General features: G+C 34.3%; 1 protein-coding gene across 2 annotated transcripts in view; it reads right to left on the bottom strand.

Moving 5' to 3' along the window:
* The window catches only part of KHDRBS2 (KH RNA binding domain containing, signal transduction associated 2), a 541,301-nt gene that overhangs the window by 438,091 nt on the left and 79,075 nt on the right, over positions 1-24,135 (bottom strand). For both annotated transcript variants that reach the window (XM_045803086.2, XM_087856979.1), the window contains exon 2: positions 10,839-10,966. In XM_045803086.2, the coding sequence (XP_045659042.1) occupies positions 10,839-10,966 (128 nt within the window). The remainder of the gene's footprint in view (positions 1-10,838; positions 10,967-24,135) is intronic.

Below are 24,135 nucleotides of genomic sequence, written 5' to 3'. Positions count from 1 at the left end.
TAATATAAACTTAGTGATGATACCTGTGCAAGCTTACACTGTGTGCTGATACTAGCCAAGTATACAGATATATTCTCAGGCATCCCGGATGAAACTTCATGGCGTATCATTATTCTCATGTTGCAGCCGAAAAACACTGAGGATGAAGGTGTTTAAGGAACTTTCCACCGTTACAGTTGAATGAAGGTGGAGCTGTGACTCACAGTTAGTTCTATCTGGTCCAAAATTCTATTATTTTCCCAGTACATTATACTGTCTCTTCACAGCTCTCTTTAGTCTCTCAAAAACTCTACATCTTAATATATTCTTACAGATTTCTTTCCAGAAACAAAGAGGCCAGACCTAAAAATTACCAGGTTGCAAAAACCTCCACATAAAGTAAAGTTTCTCTACTGAGAGGACTTGACAGTAAAATAAATATTCCCCTGATCTTACCCTCTCCTCCTTTCAACCCTACATCCCAAATAACACCTCTCCCTCTTTCCCTTATCTGCTGTTTTTTTTTAAATAATGCCTATTTTCCCTATATCTTTGCATCCTTTTCATGCCTCAGTCTCTTAAGTTTAAAGGAAACTGTTAAAGACAATCTGACTTCAGGTTTATATTTAAACTACTACAATCCCAAAGCTTCAGGATCTATCCCAGTACAAAGCCAAACTGCTACAATTGTTTAAATCTACCACAGATCATCCTGAGACCCATGAAAACATCTTTTTAATTTTCACATTTACAAGTCAAATACCAAGTGACTGCCATAGAGATCCAACAAATATCTCCTGAATGAATGAATGAACTGGAATTAATATTCAGAATTATGATGTGGAAGCCTCGTAGGCTCTTTTGTAAAAGGTCAAATGATGTTCAATATACTGCACTTACTAAAAATGGATAATTAAATAATAAAACTGTAACATGATATTCAGAAATGACTTGAAAGTAATTTCTGAGTTAACCTTTAACGTCATTTTAAATAGAAAATTTGGTTAAGTAAAGTAACCGATTATCTAGGCATTAGAATTGAGTAAAATTTTCACTGTTATTGCTTTCTTCTTGTACTTGGGTTCTCTCTGGCAAGGTTAGAGCAGCACTGGGGCTTCAGGGAAGATAGCGATACTGGGGTCTCTTTGAGAGAAACTGTGATGTCAATCCTACAAGTGTGACAGGTCCCCTGAAAATTCTGTAAGAAGAGGCAAGAGGTAAGAATAGGGAGATTCTTGCTCTGGGTCAGTTGTATTTCCTCCATAGAGACTGTCTTAGAAAAGAGGCTATGTAGTTATACTATATTCATTCAGGAATTATTTTTAAACCACCTAACTACATTCTAGGCATTGTTCTACATGGTAGGGATACATGATTGATCGAGAAAGACAAGGAGACTTGGCATTTTTTCAGTTTACATACTAATGTGGAGAAACCATAAAAATAAGTAAATTACAAAGTCCATTAGAAGGTGATACCCACTATGGAAAAAATAAAAACTAGAGATAACTGGGGTAAAGGGATTGTGAGTACTTGCATAGGGATAGATGAAGGAACTTGTAGAAGCACAGAGGCTGAGGCCATCAGAGTAATCAAGGTAAGAGAAGAGGATTATTAGGCCAGGGAAGTAACAGTGGAGGTGGTGAGAACTATTTGTTTCTTGACATATTTTGAAGACAAGATTCCCAGATTTGCCTGACAGGTTGGATAGGATGTGTGGGAATAAGAAAGGAGTCAAAGAGGAATCCACAGTTTCTGATCTGACCAAATAAAAGGATGGTACTGCCAACCAGTGAGACATGTGGGGTCAGAAGAATAACGGTTGAATATTAGATGTCTAGACATCATCATGGTGATGTCAAGTAGGCGGCTCCATATATCTCAGTCTTGAAGAGAGGTCTTGGCTGGATCATCAGTTTATATGGTACGTAAAGCCATGTCATAGGTGAGATGACCAAGGGAGTGTGAATGTACATAGAGACGAGCACCATGGCGAATCCCTGGGAAACTTCCACATTAAGTTGTGAAAGAGGAGAAACCAGCACAGGAGGCTGAGATATGGAACCAGTTTTATAACAGGAGTTAAAAAATAAATCTGGTGTCCAGAAGCCAAATGAAGACAATGTAACAGTGATACTTCAATTAAGACCATGATTCAAGTGTTTTAAGTGAGATTTTTTTTTGCGATGCAGAAGGCAGAACCAGGACTAATGGCAACTTACAAGGATAAAAATCATAATTCAATAAGGAAAAAAATTTGAACAGCAACATCTATTCATTATTAGATCCAGCTGTTTTATAATATATTGAACTTTCTTTTTAATCACTAGAGGTATTCATAGAGAGGCTGATGAGTATCACAGATATTCTAGAAATGATTCCTAATTGGGTAGAAGATTAGACCATACGACCTATGAGATACACTCCAACTAATGAGTCTATTATTTCTGCCTCACTTAACACCAGAGGAGATATACATCTGCTTTTCCATCTGTGGGCCTTTGCAATCTAAGCAGTCTGTGTCCAGAGTTATCTCAATGCCTCTTCATATAAAAAAAAAGTGAATCATAACAATGGTTGAATGCAAAGAAGAGAGGATTTAGTACAAACACACTTGAATTTCAATGTTAACACTATCACTAATACATTGTGTGGCTTTATGAAAGCTTCTTAAATATTTTTAAACCTTGGTCTCTTCTTCACAACTCTTACAGTAGTCTTGAAGGAATAAAATAGTTCACTGTGCTTTGCTCGGTGTTTGATATGCACTGGGTTCTAAAAAAAAACCTTAATTCTCTAAGTAGGAGGTCCCAGATTTAAGGACTATTTTCATGTTTTAAAGTTAGCTGTTCCTGCAAACTTGAGTTCTAGAACACATTTCTCATTTAAGCAACATACTTACTGATAAACCAGAAAAAGAAGTGTATGATTTTTTCATTAAGACAAAATTTTTATTTGGTTTTGAAGATCATAATAAATTTTGAGGAGTCATGTTTGGAGTCAAATATTCTACTGTATGTTTCAAGACGTCATTTGCTTACATTACAATAATTGAAATCCTTTTTTAAAGAATTTTTTGTATTATTACTTATTTATTTGACAGAGATACAGAGAGAGAAAGTGCCTGAGCACAAGCAGGGGGAGCTGCAGGCAGAGGGAGAGAGAGAAGCAGACCCCCCCTGCTGAGCAGGGAGCCCAATACAGGGCTCCATCCCAGGACCCCGGGATCATGACCTGAGCTGAAGGAAGATGCTTAACTGACTGAGCCACCGATTCACCCCTAATTGAAACATATTCTGCCTTCACAAGAAGCTGTATTATTAGAGCAGCTGGATATGAATCCTGAATTGGTCCTTTCCTAGCAATGTGATTTTGGCAAATGAGTTCCTCTGAGATTCAGTTTCCTTATCTATAAGATGGGAAGGAATGAATTATTAGAATTTTTATGACAATGAAATGAGTTAATATATGTAAAAACTATAAAATAAAGTGATTTATGAAAAATTTTGATAATTGTTAGTTTTTATTATTAGGAAAAAATTCTAAACACAACTAATTGTTTCTATTTTAATATGTTGTCATTAGCCCAAACTATTTTTAAAATATCTTTATTAGGAAAATAACATATTGACACTAACTAATTCAAACAACACAAAGAGCCTGCAATAAAAAAGGGCCTCCTTCCTTTTTACTTATGATCTATCATCTTATATATATGTATACAAATATAAACATAAATATATTCCTTTTATACTGAAGAGGAATAAACTATCATCTTTTATACTTTCATTTAACAGTACATATGTTTGCAAATATATAATTCTTAAATAAATTGCTAGATATCCAACTGCTTCCAAAAGTCTGTGCCTTTGTGATTTTCATTGATCTTGCAAAATTGTTTCCCTAAATGGCTGAATCTCAATGCTCTGAGTAACAGTTTATGGAGTGTTTTTTTCACCCACACCCTAACATCATTTTTGGTTATAATCAAACTTGTCAGTCTGACAGGAAATAGAAGTATTTCAAATAAACAGTACATGAGTGATAGCTATCTGTTGGTATCATCAACTTCTTGTGCACTTAGAAAAATTGAGTCCCTTATACAAAAAGAAAATGAACTTTCTGTCACGTGTTTCAAATGTTTCTCAAATAGTTATACCAGTTTGGCATTTTAATTGTGACCTTTAATTTTGGTAATCGTCATTATTATTTTTGCTTGTACAGAAGTTTTATGTCATAAAATATTTTAATTATTTACTTATAGTTTTGTATTTTTCCATCTTTCTTAGAAATGCTTTCCCTCCATTAAATAAATTTCCCATAATATATTGTACTTTTTTTTTTTGCATTTAATTTTAAACCAGTTGAGATTTATGTTGGTATAAAAGATGAGTCAGGGATTTAGTCTTTCTTTTCTTTTGCTCCTAAATGCTTCAGTAGTTCTTTTTCCAATATTTATAGAATAAAGGATTTCTTCCCTCCGATTATAAATTTATACTTATTATAGAATATATATCCATGTTTATTTCACGAGGACTGAGAAATCTATCAAATGCCTTTCTGATCCTATTTTAAAATTCAGTAAATTTTTAAAAGTATGTTTAAGTACTCAACCAGTCTTACATCCCTGATATAAAATACATTTGGATGTAATTTATTCTGCTTATAATGTGCCATTTAGATATATTCGCTAGTATTTTTGTGACATTATTTTTTATTGTGATACATTTATATAACATAAAATTTACTATTTTAACTATTTTTAACTTTTTTAAATGTGCAATTCAGTGGCATTAAGTATATTGTGCAACCATCACCACATCCATTTCCAGAACTTTTTTCATCATTCCAAAGACAAATTTTGTATCCATTAAACAGTAACTCTTCATTTTTCCCTCTCCACACCTCCTGGTAACCCCAGTCCACTTTCCATGTGTATGAATTTGCTAGTTCTAAGTACCTCATATAAGTGGAATCATACAATATTTGTCCTTTTGTGTCTGGATTATTTTACTTAGAATGTTTTCAGTATTCATCCAGGTTACAACAGATGTCTGAATTTCATTGCTCTTTAAGGTTGAATAATATTCTGTTGTACACACACGCACAAACACACCACCACATTTTGCTCATCCATTTATCTGTCGAGGATATTTGCGTTGTTTCTGCTTCTTGGCTATTGTGAATAATGATGCTATGAACACTGGCACACAACATTTCGTAATATTTTAAAGCTCTTGCATTGATATTCAAACTGAATTATTGTAATGTTTTATTCTTTGTGATATCCTTGTGAAATCCATCCATTTTTAGGAAATTACTTATAAAATCGAAATGTGTTACCTAAATGTAACAATCGAAATGTGTTACCTAAATGTAACAATCACTTAAATTTGAGAAAACAAATAAAAGTCACAATTTTTCTGCATGGATCTAAATTTCTTTCAAAAAGTTGTTTATAGTCAGGTTCTAACTTAGTACTACAAGTAACAGTAATCCCTTATCTAGATGTCTGGTGTAGGGGGGATGCATTAATTTTACTCCCTGTATCCTTTCCAGAGAAAGTTTGTTTTTCTGCGAATCTCTATATATACAGTGCTTGAATTTATATCAAATTCACTTGCTTCCATATGTCAATAAGTCCTTCAAAGTCAATAATAATATGGGAATCCATTAGACTGCTAACGTAGGGTCTCTAGATTTTAAGTGATCTTTCTTCTCTAGTCTTTTAAAGGTCTATCTATATGAAAAGCCACTTCTACTGCAACAAGAAAAGAAATGACAGAAGAGCCACCTGTGTTCTATGGGTGCAGAAAAACTCACTGAAGGCTCACTAAATTAAGCAAATAAACGAACAAGTAAGGGAATGGAGAATGGTAAGATTATAGAAAGGGATGTGAGGTGGAAGATCATTTCATTCTCAAGGAACCCTTGAGTAAGGATATAGGTTTGGACACATTTCAAAAGGCACTTGCATTTTAATGATCCTTTTGAAGTCGTTTTGAGTTTTCCAGTTGAGGGTTAATGTGAAATAACCTGGCAGAAGGGAAACAGCAGATTAAAACAGACTGAAGATCCTCTAAGAGATCTAGACATAGAAAGGAGAGATTATCTCAAGACGTATGAGGACATACTTTGTGAGGTTGTGCTGAGCCCATTAAAAAGGACGTGAAGAGAAGAACACAATTCAGGATTAGGAACACATGGGTCAGTGTTCCATGGAGATGAAAAAAATTTTAAGTACCAAATGGAAAATAATATTGAAATACAAGGGGTGCGCATTAGTTAAAAGAAAAAGTTATTGGAAAAGACAAGGACTACACAAAATATCACTGCAAATTTCTGAATTTTGCTAGAAAACACAGTTATTTCAGGTGCCATTCTACTGGAGAGAATACAGTCCATAGCATTTTGGAATGTTTTTCTTTTTCATAGAAAATGTGAATCTGAGTGTCATGTTATTTTCCAATTGAGATTTACATTCACAGGTGAGAGACTAGGAAACTGATATGAATGAAATTGAAATCACAAAGTCCGATCAAATCCTCTCTTCCATTTCCTTTAGAAAAGTAAAAAAGCAACACTATGCAATAGTCTCTGTCTGGTAAAGATAAAACAGGTTTAAGATGTAAGCTACTGAGTGGCTTTTGGAAAACCACATTGCTTAGAAAAATAGAGAGGTGTTTCCAAGATTGTGGGAGGTGATATTGGTTTTGAAATACAGTCATAGTTCCCACAGTGAGTAACCCTGGGTCTCTATTACCTATTCTTAAGTGATCTGATAATTACTCATGAAGTTAGAAAAAATACCACTCATCAAGAATTTGGATTTGGGTTTTCATCTTTTCGAGTACAAAGAAAGAAGTAAGCTCCCTGAGAGGACATGCCAGGTTTCAGAGACTGGTTCCAGCCAGGCACAAAGGCAGCCCCTCTCCCTGGGACTGAGCAGAGTAACTGAAATACAGGGCAAGTGTGGTGCTTTTGAACATAGTTTGGAACTTTAATTTTCTGCATTAATCTACATAAGGAATTGATTTGAAAAGCAGCACTGGGGAACATAGCTGCGTTTGATCTTAAAAGGGGCCAAATTTGGGGCCGATTTACACTTCTGGCGATCTATTGCTTTAAAAAGTTGGCAGTAACTCAAGTTGAGAAATAAAAAGTGGGCCTCGAGGCAAATTTAATTGAAGGAAAGGTCTGATGCATTTCAGAGGATTCTGAAGGCAACATCAAAAGATATTTTTAAAAGGCGTTGAGAGGTTGGATTGCCCAGGTGGCCAAATAGGTATAGTTGCAAGCAACGAGCAGATCTCCTGCCAGTGCAGGCGGCGCCTTCCCATCCGCCCATGGCCCTCTCAATTTGCCCATGCTTGTGAGATACACTCCTTCTGCATGTCTAGCAGTAACAAAACAGAATACAGCTTTAGCCACTTATATGTATCTCTGTTTCTTAGGTCCTATAAAGGCACTCGTTGGTGGAGGTCCAAGAAATCATGTTATTTTTCTTACTTCCAAGGATGAATACTGTCTTCATCAAAACCAAATTTATACCCCAAGGTATGGTTCTATTCTTTTGTTGGATATGTCATAGCTTTTGCATGTCAACACTAAATCCTAAAGCAACTTTGAAGACATTTTAAACAATGACGAAACTCAATTTGCATTTTTCCAACACAATAAACAACTGGATACAAGAAGGCAAGGCCAAGTTTACGTGGGCCAAGTTTACAGACAACTTGTTATGAGTTATGACCACTGCTTGCCCGATAGACACTGTAAAATGACTCTGATTATAATATGCATACCAGTTGGAGATGTTAAAATTTTAAAAAATAAATGTGTATTAGACTATGAAATATAGTATGTATGGATTTAGAGGGAAAGAGTTCATGCTAAGGACAGTGAGTGTCCTGCATGAGTCTCTCCAGGACCTTCAGCATGAATCTCTTAGGATTGTAGAGAACATACTGCCACATGTTGCGTCTTTGGAGACTTGACTACCAAGAAATAATTGCACTGATTCTGAAACATCTGTAAATGCAAACAATATATGTGCATAGTCTATTTCCTGACTAATCTTGCTGTAAACAAAAATATTAAAAACAAATAAGAAAAGCTGTTCATTATAATAATTCGATAATATGATATATTTTCCCCAAAACTAAGTGATTAAACATAAAGCATGATAGCTAGATAAATCATTCTTAACGTGTTTGAACAGCATTTTTATATTTTCTCTAATTCAAAATCTTAAACATCTTTCAATTCCTTGTGTTACTCAATTAAGTCAGCAAATTAACTTGATATTGAAGACTAATTGAAATCAAATCTATCCAAAAAGGTCACGTAGTAAAGTGAGGATAAGGTCATTTCCTCAAGAAGTCCCAGAGTTATTTGTTGCCCTTTGTTGGAGGGGACTGTGTCATCACCACACTAATTAACGGATCAAACAGACAGCAGGCATCAAGGGGAGAGATGGCTCTGAAAGAAGTTGTGAAAAGTAGGTCTTTCTCCAATGTACCCCCTGAGGGATAACTCACTTTTTACTATAAAAGATTAAACTTTAAATCCATAAATACTGTTGTGCTCTGCTCAACAGTGCATAGTATCACACCACACCATATACTTTACAGCTCCCAAATGGACATCCAATGCTGCTCAAGTGCGGTGACTGTAATCTTAGCCCCACCGACATTTTCATGAGAGGTGGGCAATAATCACTCAGCAGGAGGGAACCACCACTTTTGAAATAAGATACGGTGTTCAGAATGTTGGTTTTAATTTCTTATACTATAAAAGCAAATGAAAACAAATGTAGGTCAACTTGATAGATGATTCTGTTCTGTTCTGTTTCTCAGTACCTTTCTCTGTAAAAGGGCTCTAAGACTTTTCTCATTGTGATAACTGGATGTATGAAATGCACATCCCTTTAAAAGTAATTTAAAGTGATTTAGCATTCTATTCATCAATTAAGAATGGCAAATTTTCTAAGGCATAAATTGTTACTTGATAAAATTCCAAAAGAGTACTAATCATTAGGAGCCCTCATTCCTCACATTCTTCCATATTTTACATGAACAAGTAATACAAAAATGTGAGCATTATCAGTCAAGTTAAAAATGTAATGGCTCCCAAAAAAGTGAAGAATCTACAATAATAGCTACCTCGCTAAATATCTCCATCTGCAACAAAGATACGTTCTTGAGTAATTCATATTTCCCAGTTACCTCATTTGGAAAATAAAACTTTTATATACTCTGTGATTTTGAAAATTAGTCCCAGCTTAAACATTCTGCGATTCTAAAAATTCTGGAGGTACAATAATTTGTTAGTGAGATATGGGCTGTTTCAATACAATTAGGCAGTTTTGTTATTTGATCATCTTCCCATAAATTATAAAATTAAATCTCACACAAAAATTGGACACGATACAGTATCTTGTTTCAGTATTCAACATTAAGCATCAAATATAGACTATTGCAATCTTCAGTATAAAATCACTCATGCTGTCACTTGAAAAGCCACCAGGACTTGAAATGCCTTTCACACCTTGCCAACCTAATTTGGTCAGAGATATAGAGCTGCATTTTATTGAGAAGGAGATACTGAGTCTGTCACTGGCTTTCCTATAACCAGAGAAGAGACAAGTGCTATTCTGAGAAACAGTATCAAGTTACATAATATTAAATATATGATTTAGAAAGAGAATCTTGTACTTCATAATGGATTAATCAAATTCCTTTAAAAAAGACATTTCTATTCATATTTCTACCACATTTCATTACTAAGTAAACATTTTCATGTACAATTCTTTGCCCAACTTAATATTCATAAAAACATGATTATGAAATAAATCTGAAAAAAATTAATTGTAAAATATCTACTGAATGCATCTTTCTTGCAATAGAGTAAATCTAGTTAAAAAAAACTCACAAAACTTGCGTGCCCGAAAGCCTCATCTAAAAGTTAAATTTTATGGTTTGGTTGGCTGCCACAATTTATTCCTGTTTGAAATAATTATAAACACAACATTCCACTTAATAATATTTACTAAAATTTATCATATTAGAAGACAATTGGTAAACTACAGCATTTATTTCTCTAATCTTTATTATTAGGATAATTACATGGTCCTTGTTTCAAACTCACTCTTCAGAAAGTAAATTACCAGATTGAATCTGAGTTTCCATTGTTAGCATACTTAATTTATTAAAAAAAAAAAAAAAACAACTCCTTTCACCCATTCGAATTTATGAATGTAAGTGATGAAACCATGCCATTGAATGCCGTGTCATGATTGTGGTGATATAATCTTATATAATAAGAAAATGTCCAGGGAAAAAGTACTCTCAAGAGAACAGTAAGGTAATTATTTTTATAAATGAACCCTGACTACATAAGACTAGAGGTTATAATCAAAGGGTATAATAAAGACTAGAATACTTTCCTAGTTATAATAATTTCGTGTGGATTGCCCAATGCTGTACATTTAGTATCATTAATTCTACTCTTTTTTATAATAGGAATAGACATTGTAACATGAACTAAAACATAATCAAGTGAGTATGTACACTTGGACAAATTGTTGAACCATTTACATGTTAAATAAATAACTGAAATATCTAATTATGCTTCCCATATTCACAGAATAAAAGTGCTATGGTCTTTAGCTGAAAATTGTTCTCATCGTTATACTTTCAAAGACTTCTCTTTCCTCTATATCAGTATCATATATATGTGTATACTAATATAATGAAGTTTTAAATATTTATTTCATGAAAGACAATGAATAAAACATCAAATCTTAATTTTATCATTTTTTTCTTAATTCTATGAGAACAGAGCATATATTGCAGTACCTTTGGATATTGCTTGACAGGAATCAATACCCTTTCTGAGAGCTTTATGTTTTTGTTGCTGATGACATCAAGATATTTCTTTTCTTCATCCTCCTTTTTTCCATCAGAACCTTGAAATTTTTCAATTTCTGAAAAAAAAAGCAAGAAAAAAAAAACAGTAAGCAAAATGAGAAGTTATCATAAATGATTGTTCTTATTACTCACCTTCTTAAAAAAGATTTTGAAAACCCCTGATAGAATTGAAACACCTGTTAACAGCTATGTGCATGCTGCTGCCACACGTTAAGATGACCTCTGTTGGGATGCCGGCTGGGGTGGCTCAGTCAGTTAAGTGACTGCCTTCGGCTCAGGTCATGATTCCAGGGTCCTGGGACTTAGTCCCACATTGGAGTCCTTGCTAGGTGGGGAGCCTGCTTCTCCCTCTGCCTGCCACTCCCCCTGCTTGTGCTCTCTCTCTCTTTCTGACAGATAAATAAATAAATAAAATCTTAAAAAAAGGAAAAAAGATGACCTCTGTCAACTAAAACTAAAAAGTTACCATTGAAGGTACGACTGCCTTCCACGAAACAAACAATGAACTTAATTAGCAGCATCTTCAAACAAAACACAAGGAAGAATATGCCCTTTAATGATTTAAAATATCTAAATGAACATAGCTTTCTTAGGGACAATAAATAGAAAAATACATATTTTAAAGTTATATGTCTCATTTTTACTCAGAATTACTGCTACAATAAAATAATTGAAAATAGTAATCATCCATTATCAAATTGGATAGTAAAGATAAACAGCATGTTATTTTTATATTCTAACAAAACTTAGAGGGAATTTAAAAGGGGGTCATGGCAAAGTCTTTTAAAGGATTAAATCTGTAAATGCTTTCATTCATATTCATCATTATGAAATTATCTGTGCATATGTTTAAAAAGAATCACTACTTTCGCCTTATGAGACTATTCCCGAAATGGATATTTTTGAGCAAATGTGCAATATTTATTTATTCTTTCTTTTTAAAATTAGTTTATTCCATAAAGATTCTTTTTTTTTTTTAAAGATTTTATTTATTTATGTGCCAGAGAGACAGCCAGCGAGAGAGGGAACACAGCAGGGGGAGTGGGAGAGAAAGAAGCAGGCTCATAGCGGAAAAGCCTGATGTGGGACTCGATCCCAGAGCGCCGGGATCACGCCCTGAGCGGAAGGCAGACGCTTTAACGACTGCGCTACCCAGGTGCCCCATTCCATAAAGATTCTTAAACCCCTACCACGTGGGTACCACAGATAAAACAGAAAACAAAAAAATGTCTCTGCTTTTATGGAACCTATATTCTGATGGGAAAAATGGGCAATTAGAAAACGAATATATATATACATGCAAATTTATGTATGGGAGTAAAGAATAAATAAAGCTATTAAGACAGGATTTTTGTTTTGTTTTCTTTAGTTTTGTTAGAGACAGAACAAGAACATTTTGTTTCTGTAATTTTGGAGTAAAGGAAAGGGGATAATACCCATTAAGTATGGAAATTCTCAGTTCAAATTAATTTATATTGCATTTTGAAACAATTATTTTGTAAAGATCTGACTATTTCTGGAGGTAAAAGGAATACTGTATTGCATCTAACAGCTTTGTTCTTTGTTATTTTATGTGTAATCAGCATCTTTTCCAAAATGATTTCACATATCCTGTATAAAATCCCTGTAACATTCCGGATGGAAATCTTTTAGTATATTATTTGGCTCATGTGGAATTGTTAAAAAATCTTTTTGAAGTAAGATTACATTGCTTACTCAAATAACGGCAGAATGAATGCTACACTGCATAATTTGCAATCACTCTTTTCAGGTATATGCTGCAATTTCCCTAACGACAATTATCTTAAAATAAACTGGCCTGCTTGAAAAGAAGGTATATGTAATATGTCTATAATTTCTACTTAGAACGATGGCATCATATTCTTACTTTTCCACTCCAGATTATTAACAAGCCACTTTAACTGACTGTCTTTTTCAGCCAAGAAGCATTTGCTATTCAGGTTTTTCAATCCCTTATATAATAATTACACACAGAACTCTGACAACTTCAAAGAAAGAATATTCATTCTATCTTCTGATACTGACAGTGAACTTCTGATCGCTGCCCTCTGGGTACATGGCCTATCTAATACCATACTTCCTAGTTTGCTGAGGCAATTGTAATGTGGGACACACTGAAACAGACTCAATCCCCAATCTATCAAACGTATGGTTTCCCCCATGTCACTCCGTCATACAATAAATTTAATTTGTTTGACATTATTTGTTCTCTACCAAACTACTACTACCCTTGGCATTTTTAGATGTTTGCAATTTGATCAATTGATTAATTCCAATAAATTCTCCATCAAGAAATGGAGCTAAAAAAATACCATTTCCACTGCTTTTTCTGCTAATTTCTACATTCCTTTTAAAAATGCCCTTCTGATCCTTTCAGGGAGTTATCTCGTCTTTCTTGACATATCTACATGACTAAAAGCTCAGTAATTGCATTTGTCAACTGTATAGTCACAGAATGGTATAAGCCAAATTTGCCTGATTTTATTTTATTTTATTTTTTTTTAAAGATTTTATTTATTTATTTGACAGAGAGAGACAGCCAGCGAGAGAGGGAACACAAGCAGGGGGAGTGGGAGAGGAAGAAGCAGGCTCCCACCAGAGCAGATGAGCCTGATGTGGGGCTCGATCCCACAACGCCGAGATCACGCCCTGAGCCGAAGGCAGACGTTTAACCGCTGTGCCACCCAGGCGCCCCTAAATTTGCCTGATTTTAAAACCAGAGAAAACAATGTATACGACACCTTTCCTTTTAAATTTTAGTTTAAAATAATTATTTATTTCATAATTAATGTATGTTCATTATGGAATGTTTAGACAATACAGGTATCCATAAAAATTTAAAGGCACCCATTATCATCTAGCAATAACTAAACAGTTTTGTGTAGAGGACTTGAACAATGTTTTATACTTATTTATATGGTCTCTCCTTAAATTTAGCTTCCATATTATTGGGAAAACATATTCTATATTAAGGCAGGCTTATGTTCAATGTTAAACTACACAGATTTTAGTATTTTGTTTTCCTTTCATGTTTTATCTGTTAATGACCATAGTTGTTCAATAATTTTTTAAGCATTCATGGTCTTATTTTTAGCGTTTATCTCCATAGTACCAAAATTATGAGATTACAACAGAGTTAACTTCTTTTTTTAAAGATTTTATTTATTTATTATTAGAGAGAGAGAGAGAGCACGCACGCACGAGAGTGAGAGAGAGAGCAGGAGCAGGGGGAGAGGGAGAAGCAGACTCCCTGCTGAGCAGAGAGCCCAACGTGGGGCACGAACCCAGGACCCTGGGATCATGACCTGAGCTAAAGGTCATGCTTAACCGACTGAGCCACCCAGGTGCCCCCAGAGTTAACTTTTGGTTATGGGTGTATTCACCTTGTACCCACTGAGATTTTAGTCAGATAGAAGCTATAGTAAGAAAATATCTTTTATTGTAATAAAAACCACATAACAGTACTCACCATTTTAATCACTTCAAGTGTACAGTTCAATAGTGAAAGTCTATTATGTTGTTGTGCAACAGATCTTTAGAATTTTTTCATCTTGCAAAACTGAAATTCTAGACCCATTAAACACTCATTTTCCATCCCCTTCCCACAGGCCTTGGCAACCAGCTTTTCACTATCTGTCTCTATGCTTGACCACTTTAGATACTTTATATGAGTAGAATAGCACAGTATTTGCTCTTTTATGACTGGCTTATTTCACTGAGCATAACGTCCTCAAGGTTTATCCATGTTGTAGCATGTGCCAGGATTTCCTCCTTTTTAAAATCTGTATAACATTCCATTGCAGATATATACCACATTTTCTTTATCCATTCATCCATCAGTGGACATCTGAGTTGCTTCCTCCTCTTAGCTATTGTGAATAATGCTTCCATGGACATGGGTGTGGAAGTATCCTTTGAGATCTTTCTTTGAATCATTTTGGATATATACCTAGAAGGGGGAATGTTGGATCATATGGCAATTCCATTTTAATTTTCTGAGAAACCTCCATACTATTTTCCATAATGACTGCACCATTTTATATTCCCAAAAAGAGTGCACCAAGAGTTCCAACTTCTCTGCACCCTTGCCAACACTTGATATTTTCTGTTCTTTTGATAGCGGCCATCCTAACGGGTGTGAGGTGATATCTCATTGTGGTTTTTATTTTAATTTCTCTTCTGATTAGTGATCTTGAGCATCATTTCATATGCTTGATGACCATCTGCATTTCTTTTTTGCAGTATTATCTGTTTAAGTCCTTTGCCCATTTTTAACTGGGTTATGTGTTTTATTGTTGTTGTGTTGTAGAATTTCACTATATACTCTGCAGATTAAACCTTTATTAGATATATGATTTGTGAATATTTTCTCCCATTTCATAGGTTGCTTTTTCACTCTGTTGATTGTTTCTTTTGATGCTCCGAAGTTTTTCAGTTTGATGTAATCCCATTTATTTTTACTTTTGTTGCCTGTGCCTTTGGTGCCATATCCAAGAAATCATTGACAAATCTAATATCCTGAAGCTTTTCCCTTATGTTTTCTTCTAGGAGTTTTATAGTGTTAGGTCTTACTTCTAGGTCGTTAATCCATTTTGAGTTAAATTATATGTATGGTGTAAGATAAGACTCCAGCTTCATTCTTTTCCATGTGGAGATCCAGTTTTCCCAACACTATTTGTTGAAAAGACTGTCCTTTCCTCATTGTATGTTCTTGGCACCACTGTTCAAGAACATTTGACCATATACACAAGGGCCCTATATTTTGTTCCAATGGTCTATATTTCTATCTTTATGCCAGTATCAAACTGTCATTATTACTGTTGCACTGTATTATATACATATATGTTTTTGTTTTTTGGGTTTTTTTTTTAAGTTTTTATTTAAATTCCAGTTAGTTAACATTCAGTGCAATGCTTCAGGTGTCAATACAGTGATTCAATACTTCCATACAATACCCAGTGCTCATCAGAAGCACACTTCTTAATCTCCATTACCTATTTAACCCATATCCCAACCCACACCACCTCTGGTAACCATCAGTTTGTTCTCTATATTTAAGAGTCTCTTTCTTGGTTTCCTCTCTCTCTCTTTCTTTTTCCTCTTACACTGTTGGTGGGGATGCAAACTGGTGCAACCACTCTAAAAAACAGTATGGAGGGTCCTCAAAAAGTTAAAAATAAAAAGTACCCTATAATTCAGCAATTGCACTACTAGGTATTTACCCAAAGAATACAAAAATACTAATTTGAAGGGATACATGCACACTGATATCTATAGCAGCATTATCTACAATACCCAAATTACGAAAACAGCCCAAATGTCCATCAACTGATGAATGGACAAAGAAGATGTGGTATATATATATATATATATATATATATATACACAATGTATTACATATAATATATAATTTTTTTACAATGTCTTATATTTTGAAAATAGGATGTGTGAAGCTTCCAACTTTGTCATTCTCTTTCAAAATTATTTTGGCTATTTGGAGTCTCTTGAGATTCCATATATGTTTTAGACTTTTTTTCCTATTTCTGCAAAAAAAAAAAAAATGTCATTGGGATACAATAGGGATTGCACTGAATCTGTAGATTTCTTAGGGTATTATGGACATCTTATCAATATTAAGTCTTCCAATTCACAAACACAAGATTCCTTCTTCTTATTTGTATTTTCCTTCATATAGGTTAGTGATTTTTGCAGATTTCAGGTACAAAGGTATTTTGAAGGAATTTTTAGTTCTGCTTTTGCTTCACTTTTCCCTCATTTTCTTTGGGCATATAATTTCTTAATTGTGCTTTTCTTGGTTTATATTATTTTTTAAAACTTTTTAATTTGCATATTTAATTCATTCATTTTCTTTTTATATTTTTATTGATAGAAGTATTTAATACTGTGAACTTTCTTTATAAAACTTCTTTAGCTATGCCTGTCTATTCTGATTAGTTGTGCTTCAATTATAACTTCTTTGCAGAATTTCTGCAATTTCATTTTGTTATTCCCAAAATGTTGTTTAGTTAAACACTTTTATTTATTTATTTTTGAAGATTTTATTTATTTTTTTGACAGAGAGAGCGAGAGAGCACAAGCAGGGGGAACAGGGGGAACAGTAGAGGGAGAGGGAGAAACAGGCTCCCCGCTGAGCAGGGAACCTGATGTGGGGCTTGATCCCAGAACCCTGAGATCATGACCCGAGCCGAAGGCAGACGCTTAACCATCTGAGCCACCCAGGTGACCCAATTTAAACACTTTTAAAAATGTCCAGATGGCAAAGCCTGTCTTCTACTTTGGTATTACTTTCTTTTTTCTTAAAAGATTTTATTTACTTATTTGTCAGAGAGAGACAGCACAAGCAGGGGAGTGGCAGGAAGAGGGAGAAGCAGGCTCCCCTCTGAGCAGGGAGCCTGATGTGGGACTCAATCTCAGGACCCTGGGATCATGATCTAAGTCGAAGGCAGACACTTAACCGACTGAGCCACCCAGGCGTCCCTAATTTCTTTTTTTTTTTTTTAATTGCATTGTTAGCATTATTTCTATATTTTAGAATTCAGTGAAGGAATTCTTAGTGGGTAAATTTTTGGTAAGGATTTATAAACATTATCTGGAATGGGTATATATTCTCCGATGTTGGGTTAAAAGTTAGCTGTAAATCAATGTGATATACTGGATCCATCTTGGAATGAAAGAGTTATGTAAGAATTTCTTTGTAATATGTATATGAGTGGAATTTTGGTTCTTACATTATACACATACTTAATTTGACCAAATGCTACTATTTTGTTCTATAAAATATGCTAGGTACATTCCCACAAACAGAACAGCTGTATTTATATGACTTCCATTTCCCTCCAATGACTTAGATATTTTATTTTATTTTACTTAATTTTATTATTATTATTATTATTATTATTATTATTATTATTATTATTATTTTGACACAGAGAGAGAAAGTCTACAAGCAGGGGAAGAGGCAGAGGGAGCGGGAGAAGCAGACTTCCCGCTGAGCAGGGAGCCTGACGTGGAGCTTGCTCCCAGGACCCTGAGATCTGACCTGCACTGAAGGCAGACATTTAACCAACTGAGCCACCCAATTGCCGCTAGAGTTTTTTTAAGGATTTTTTTTTTTTTTTAGAGAGAGAGAGAATGTGGGGAGGGGCAGAGGAGAGAGAGACTCTCAAGCAGACTCAGAACTGAGTGAGGAGCCCATTAAAGGCTCAATCTCATGACCCTGAGATCATGATCTTAGCTGAAATCAAAAGTTGGACGCTCAACCAACTAAGCCACCTAGGCAGCCACCCAATGGCTTAGATTTTTAACCTCACCTAATTCTCCTATAGAAACAAGATGAATGCCTAGGATAATAAAGGGGAGAAAAAAAAAAAACTAAACTCTGAAATTATCCCCATAATCCAGATGATCTACAAGAAACCTACGTAAAAAGTGGGTTTCTGAAAACACTGAAAACAGCAGGAACCTACTGGGTCCTGTGTGCAGTAGATTGTGGAAAAATGAAAAAGGAACATTTAGATGGTCCAAGAGTCCTAGAACACAGAAATTTCAAGCGAGTACTTATCGTCAAAAGAAGAGATGACCTGTAATGTAGAATTCTCAGTGATCTAAAAAGAAAGAAAGAAAGAAAAACATAAAACTGGGACAAGACTACACAAGCTCCCAATGATGAGTGATTGTGAAGTAAACAAGGGAGACCATATAATGCATGAGGAAAAAGCTGAACAATGGAGACTATACAATGCGTGAGGAAAAAGCTGAGGCTGCTATAGTAGCACAAGCACTCTAGGATCTCAGGGAAAAAAAAAAAAGTCTTTCTTTAAAAATAAGTCCCTTCTGAGAGGGAAAATCTGCTTCAAGCAAAGTCCTAATGGAACATAAGGCAACGACAACACCCTAACTGAACAGTCTATTCCAAGAGAAACTTCCTAAAAGCACAGGCAAATCTCTCTCACTTAAACATTAAAAAGAGAAACAGATTGTGTTGAACCTCATACAAGTATATTATATAAGAAAACAAAAAAGGAAAATGAACTAAATAATATATTGACAGAAAGTGAAAGCAGGAGAGAAACATGATAACAAAGCAGAAAAATATATTAAATGAGGGGAAAAAGTAGAACTACAAAAGTAATAAAAGAGGGGTATATATCAGAAATAGAAATGGGTTACGTAAGAACCAATAAATTAGAGGAACATGTGAAAAGAGCTATCAGAGCTCAGGAATGAACTAGAAAGGGTTTAGTTCATAAATGAAAAATAAACTAGAAATAAGACTAAATAACAAAAAAAGAGAAACAAAATCAGAGGAAAGAATTAAGCACTACTATAAAATCAGAAAGTTAAAAGGATTTGAGAGAAAATGAAAGATGTGTGAGGAAATGATGACCAAGGTACATATACCTGGAGCTCCAAGAAGTTGAAAAACTAAAGCAATAAAACTGAAGAAACACTAAAAACTACAATTCAAGAAAAGTTCTTAAAAGAACTATATGATAATGTCACATGAACTGAGGACTTTGACTAGCTCAATGTTCTGATTTGAGTGAGAGGGATAGGCAGAAGGAAGAGGAGAGGTAGAGGGAAGGGTGAAAAAGAGAAGGAAAGAGAGAGAGACTGATTTTGAGACTGACAGGTGCAAACAATAATGCAAGATTTAATGGACTGGAAGTAATTGCTACAAAATTAGTTCCAGACAGTGGTTAAAACTCTGGCTTAGAACAAAAAACAAAACAAAACAAAAAAAACAGCAAAACAAACTCTGGCTTTAGAATATGAGCAGCATATGTCTGATTCAGTTTGACACCTGGAAATTAGGAAAGAATTCTTGGTGTATTGTAAGGATTAACTAAGTTAATATGAGCAACGTGCTTAGAAAAGTGTCTGTCAAAAGCATTGTCGTTTCTATTATTATTCTCATTATTATATGTTAAACTTAAAAGGACCAAAGCAATGTTTGCACTAGAGACATAAGGCAAAATTTCACTGAAGAGCGAGCCAGAAACTGATCTCCAGGTTAAAAAAGCATGGTTAAAAGAGAAATAGGGAATGCAACTGGCTGGACTGAAGAATCATACTATATAATTCTTATGTGTCAAGAATAGCTTTTCATTTTTCTAATATTTTTAAAAATATTTTTAATATCTGCTCTATGTTTGTAGTTTAGTATATTCTATAGCTCCAAGCATAAACAATGTCAAATCATTTAAACTTTAGATTAAACTCATTCTGAAAATATGAATAAAATTTCAGTGAAGGGGATTCTATTTGCATATCTGAATTTATACCTCCATATTCTAGTCACTTTCTTAATACATGTAATTTTTTCTGAAGTCATAGTTCGTACTTTCTTTTTTTAAAAAATATTTATTTAGGGGTGCCTGGGTGGCTCAGTTGTTAAGTATTTGCCTTCGGCTCAGGGCATGATCCCAGAGTCCTGGGATCAAGCCCCACATCAGGCTCCTCCATTGGGAGCCTGCTTCTTCCTCTCCCACTCCCCCTGCTTGTGTTCCCACTCTCGCTGGCTGTCTCTCTGTCAAATAAATAAATAAAATCTTTTAAAAAAATAAAATAAAATATTTATTTATCCACTTTTAGAGAAAGTATTCGCATGTGCATGCACACGCGCCCCCCCCCACACACACACCCCAGCAGGGGGAGGGGCAGAGGGACAGAATCACTGAGCAGACTGCCCACTGAGTGTGGAGCCCAGGCTGGGCTTGATTCTACCACCCATGAGATCATGACCTGAGCCAAGAGTCCATCGCTCAACCAACTGAGCTACCCAGGCACCCCCTTAATTCATACTTTCTAAACTGGGTGTGTTGAGTTTTTAACAGTGATCTCCCATACATTTCTACCTAGCATTTTTCTGACCTTCAGAATACAGCAGGCTTAAGATTTTAGAAACATCAGTAGCCATAAAATTGATGTGTTAGGCAGTGTCTGTATAGCAATACTTTACACAAGTTATTTTATTGTGGTTAAACTTCTTTTTGTAACTGGCACATTATAGAGACTCATATTTTTAAATATAAGTGACATATAATAACATATAACAGAGAAATCACAATTATCTTGTTTCATAAAAAATCAGTTATTTAACATAAATTAACTTTTCTCTTAAAACCAAATTTAAAATTGGACATTTGCATATTTTAAGTTATCTTTCTAAAATAAATTCCTTATTTCCCAGGCATTTCAGAGAGAACATTCTTTGCATGATCCAGGGACTTTACAATGAATGTGAGTTATTTTATCAAAGCTAATCAATGTGAGTAATGACTTTATTCTTTCGTTAATTCAATAAATACTCCTGAATTATAGTCTACCTCATGTGTGGAGGATTAAGAATAGAAGGAAAAGAGTAAAAGCCAGGAAATAATGACAGAGACTTAGCATACATGATTGAGGTTAAAGAGTCACTAGTGACCAGACTGGGGATAAATCTTGAAGGTAAGACATCCTCTCCTAACTATAGATAGGAAGTGAAGGAGGAGGGAGAAAAAATTAAGGACAGTCCCTAGATAAGTGGTCCTAGCAATAACATTGATCGTGTGTGTGTGTGTGTGTGTGTGTGTGCTGATTTATTTCACCAAGAAATCATATAACCAATCTTGTCAGAACTATACACTAAATAATAATAAATATGCTTAGTCAAACAAATTACATAGAGCATGTTATGCTTAAATTTTTTGTGTGCCTAAATGTTTTCATGGAGTGAAATACATGCTCTTCTGAGTACTTATAATTCTAAAATTCAAATAACGTCTAGGGAAATTTTAAAGAATCAAGATACATTTTATTTCCAAATAGACTTTGAAAATGATTTTTAATGCAATATGAGAGAAAAGAACATTTAAATGCAAGGTATAATTGTATAATATATTGAAGGAAAGAACATGAAATTAGTCTGGGAAGAAAAGAAGTTATTGTCAATAAATTGTAAATGACCTTTAAATATAACAATGGGGAATAATGCCAGTATTGAGTTATTTTGAGATTTATGCTTTGTCTAAAACCAAAATCAAGAGGTTGTAAAAAATTCTATTATTTATGGATATTTTCTGAAAAGGCTTTATAATACAAATAATGTTCAACTGTCTAATGATTAGAAGTCTTTATAAATGGGGCATGAACAAATCAGCCTTACATAATATAACTGAGCAAAAGTTATCCTACTTATTTCACCTTCAAACTATACCCTTTAGGTTTCTACGTAAAAAATGTTTTCTGCTGTTTGTATTTGAATACAGAACCAAATTTTTATCAATTAATGTTAATAGAATGAAAGAGTGCAATATAGAGTAATTTTCATCTTCCTTTTAGAATCCCCCATGTAAAATCTCAGACATCAGTATTCTATAATGCAGTAGGATTCCAGCATTTCAAATTCTAAAAATCTAAGTCTAGAATGAATGGCTAAATATACCACAAATAACAACTGTTTGTTGTGAAACATAAACTTAACATCAATAATAAAAGAATCTGAGATGATTTAGCACAAATTTTGCTTCATTGACATTGATCAGAAAGATATATATATACACGTTCAGTCTCAAAGAAAGGGTGAGGAAATATCAATGTTACTTTGACATATGTAATTGTTTTTAGCAGCATAACTCCATGGGGTAACAATTATCTCCCTTTTCAAATAAATAAACAGGAGTTCAAAGAGCCAATGTAACATATACTATAAATACAAGAAGGAAAACAATAGGAAAAAAGGGGATTTAAAAATTCGAGAAGAGCAGTTCTCAGTGTAGCCTTACATTTAATAATGTAAACAAAAATAATTTTTAAAAAAGGAGCCAGACTTTGCTTCAAAATACCATTGATCATGGGGCACCTGGCTCAGTGGTTTAGCATCCAACTCTTGGTTTCAGCTCAGGTCATGGTCTCACGGTCATGGGATCGAGCCCTACATTGGGCTTGGAATTCTGTCTCTCTGTCTGTCTCTCTGCCCCTCCTGCTCATGCTCTCTCTCTCTCCAAAATAAATAAATAAATCTTTAAAAAAAATACCATTTTGCAACTTGTCCTTATATAAAATATCTTCTGGGGAGGGAGTAAATAAGGTTGATGTCTTGCCTTACCTGCTTTCAGGAAGCTCAGAGCTGAGTCTTTCTAAGGAAAACTCACCTTTCTAACTTGTGTAGGATAAGGATTTCTTGTGTAATTCTTTTTCCTTTTCACCCTCTTTACAATTTTTTGATTATTTAATTTGTGATAGCATTCTTATCCTTATTTTGTACATGCTTTATTATAAGCTGCCTCAAATCCACCTCAGAAATAAGTGATAAATACCACTTTATTTTAAAATTAATTAATATTCAGTATTAATAATTAATTATTAAGCCAACAATCTCTACTAATGCAAAATTTCTCTAAGCTCTGTTTGTGGTCTTTGGCATTAACTCTGAATGTTAAAAGCAAGTTTGTCACCTGCTAGCTACATGATCTTAAGCAAATTAGCCTTAGTTCCTTTTTTTTTTAGGGAAAGTAAATCTATCAAATGATGACATTATGGGAATTAGCATTTTGTGTACCTTCACTGGCAATAATTATGATGTTGTTTTGATATTATAATGTTTCATATCTGTCTCTCTCTATATTTTAATGCCTGAGCAGATTTATTTTACTCATTTTCACAGCCCTGAACTTAGCCCAATGACTAACAGGGTAAAAGAAGAAATTATGCCCTAAATCTGTGTTTCCCACCAAGGAAAAATGAAATGGGTAATTTCTCACAAAACAGAGCTTAAATAATAAGAAGGGAACCTTATGTGTGAATAATGATGCTAGCAAGAGATGTTGCAAATAATGGATCTCTCAGAATCAAGGTCAGCAGGGCTAGTAAATAGTAGTCCAATTCCAAAAGGTCTTAAGGGATGGGAGGATATTCCGAAACTTGGAATAATATTTTCCTTTTTATTGAAGGCATGAATAACTATTTCATATTCAGTAATTGTAAATCAGTAGTAAAGTTCTGCAAATAATTTAAGTACCTACAAAAGTAATTACTTTGATAATTGAAACAGAAACTGTAAAACTTGATTTAAAAATAACCCAGGGTTATCTGGGTGCCTAGTCGATTAAGTGTCTGACTCTCGATCTCAGCTCAACTCTTGGTCTCAGGGTCGTGAGTTCAAGCCCTGTGTTGGGCTCCACGCCCAGTGTGGAGCCTA

The sequence above is a fragment of the Ursus americanus genome, chromosome 29 (assembly GCF_024610735.1).
Source record: "Ursus americanus isolate L20-20 chromosome 29, mUrsAme1.1.p, whole genome shotgun sequence".
Taxonomy (NCBI): Eukaryota; Metazoa; Chordata; class Mammalia; order Carnivora; family Ursidae; genus Ursus; species Ursus americanus.
This window is presented reverse-complemented; position numbering and strand designations above follow the sequence as displayed.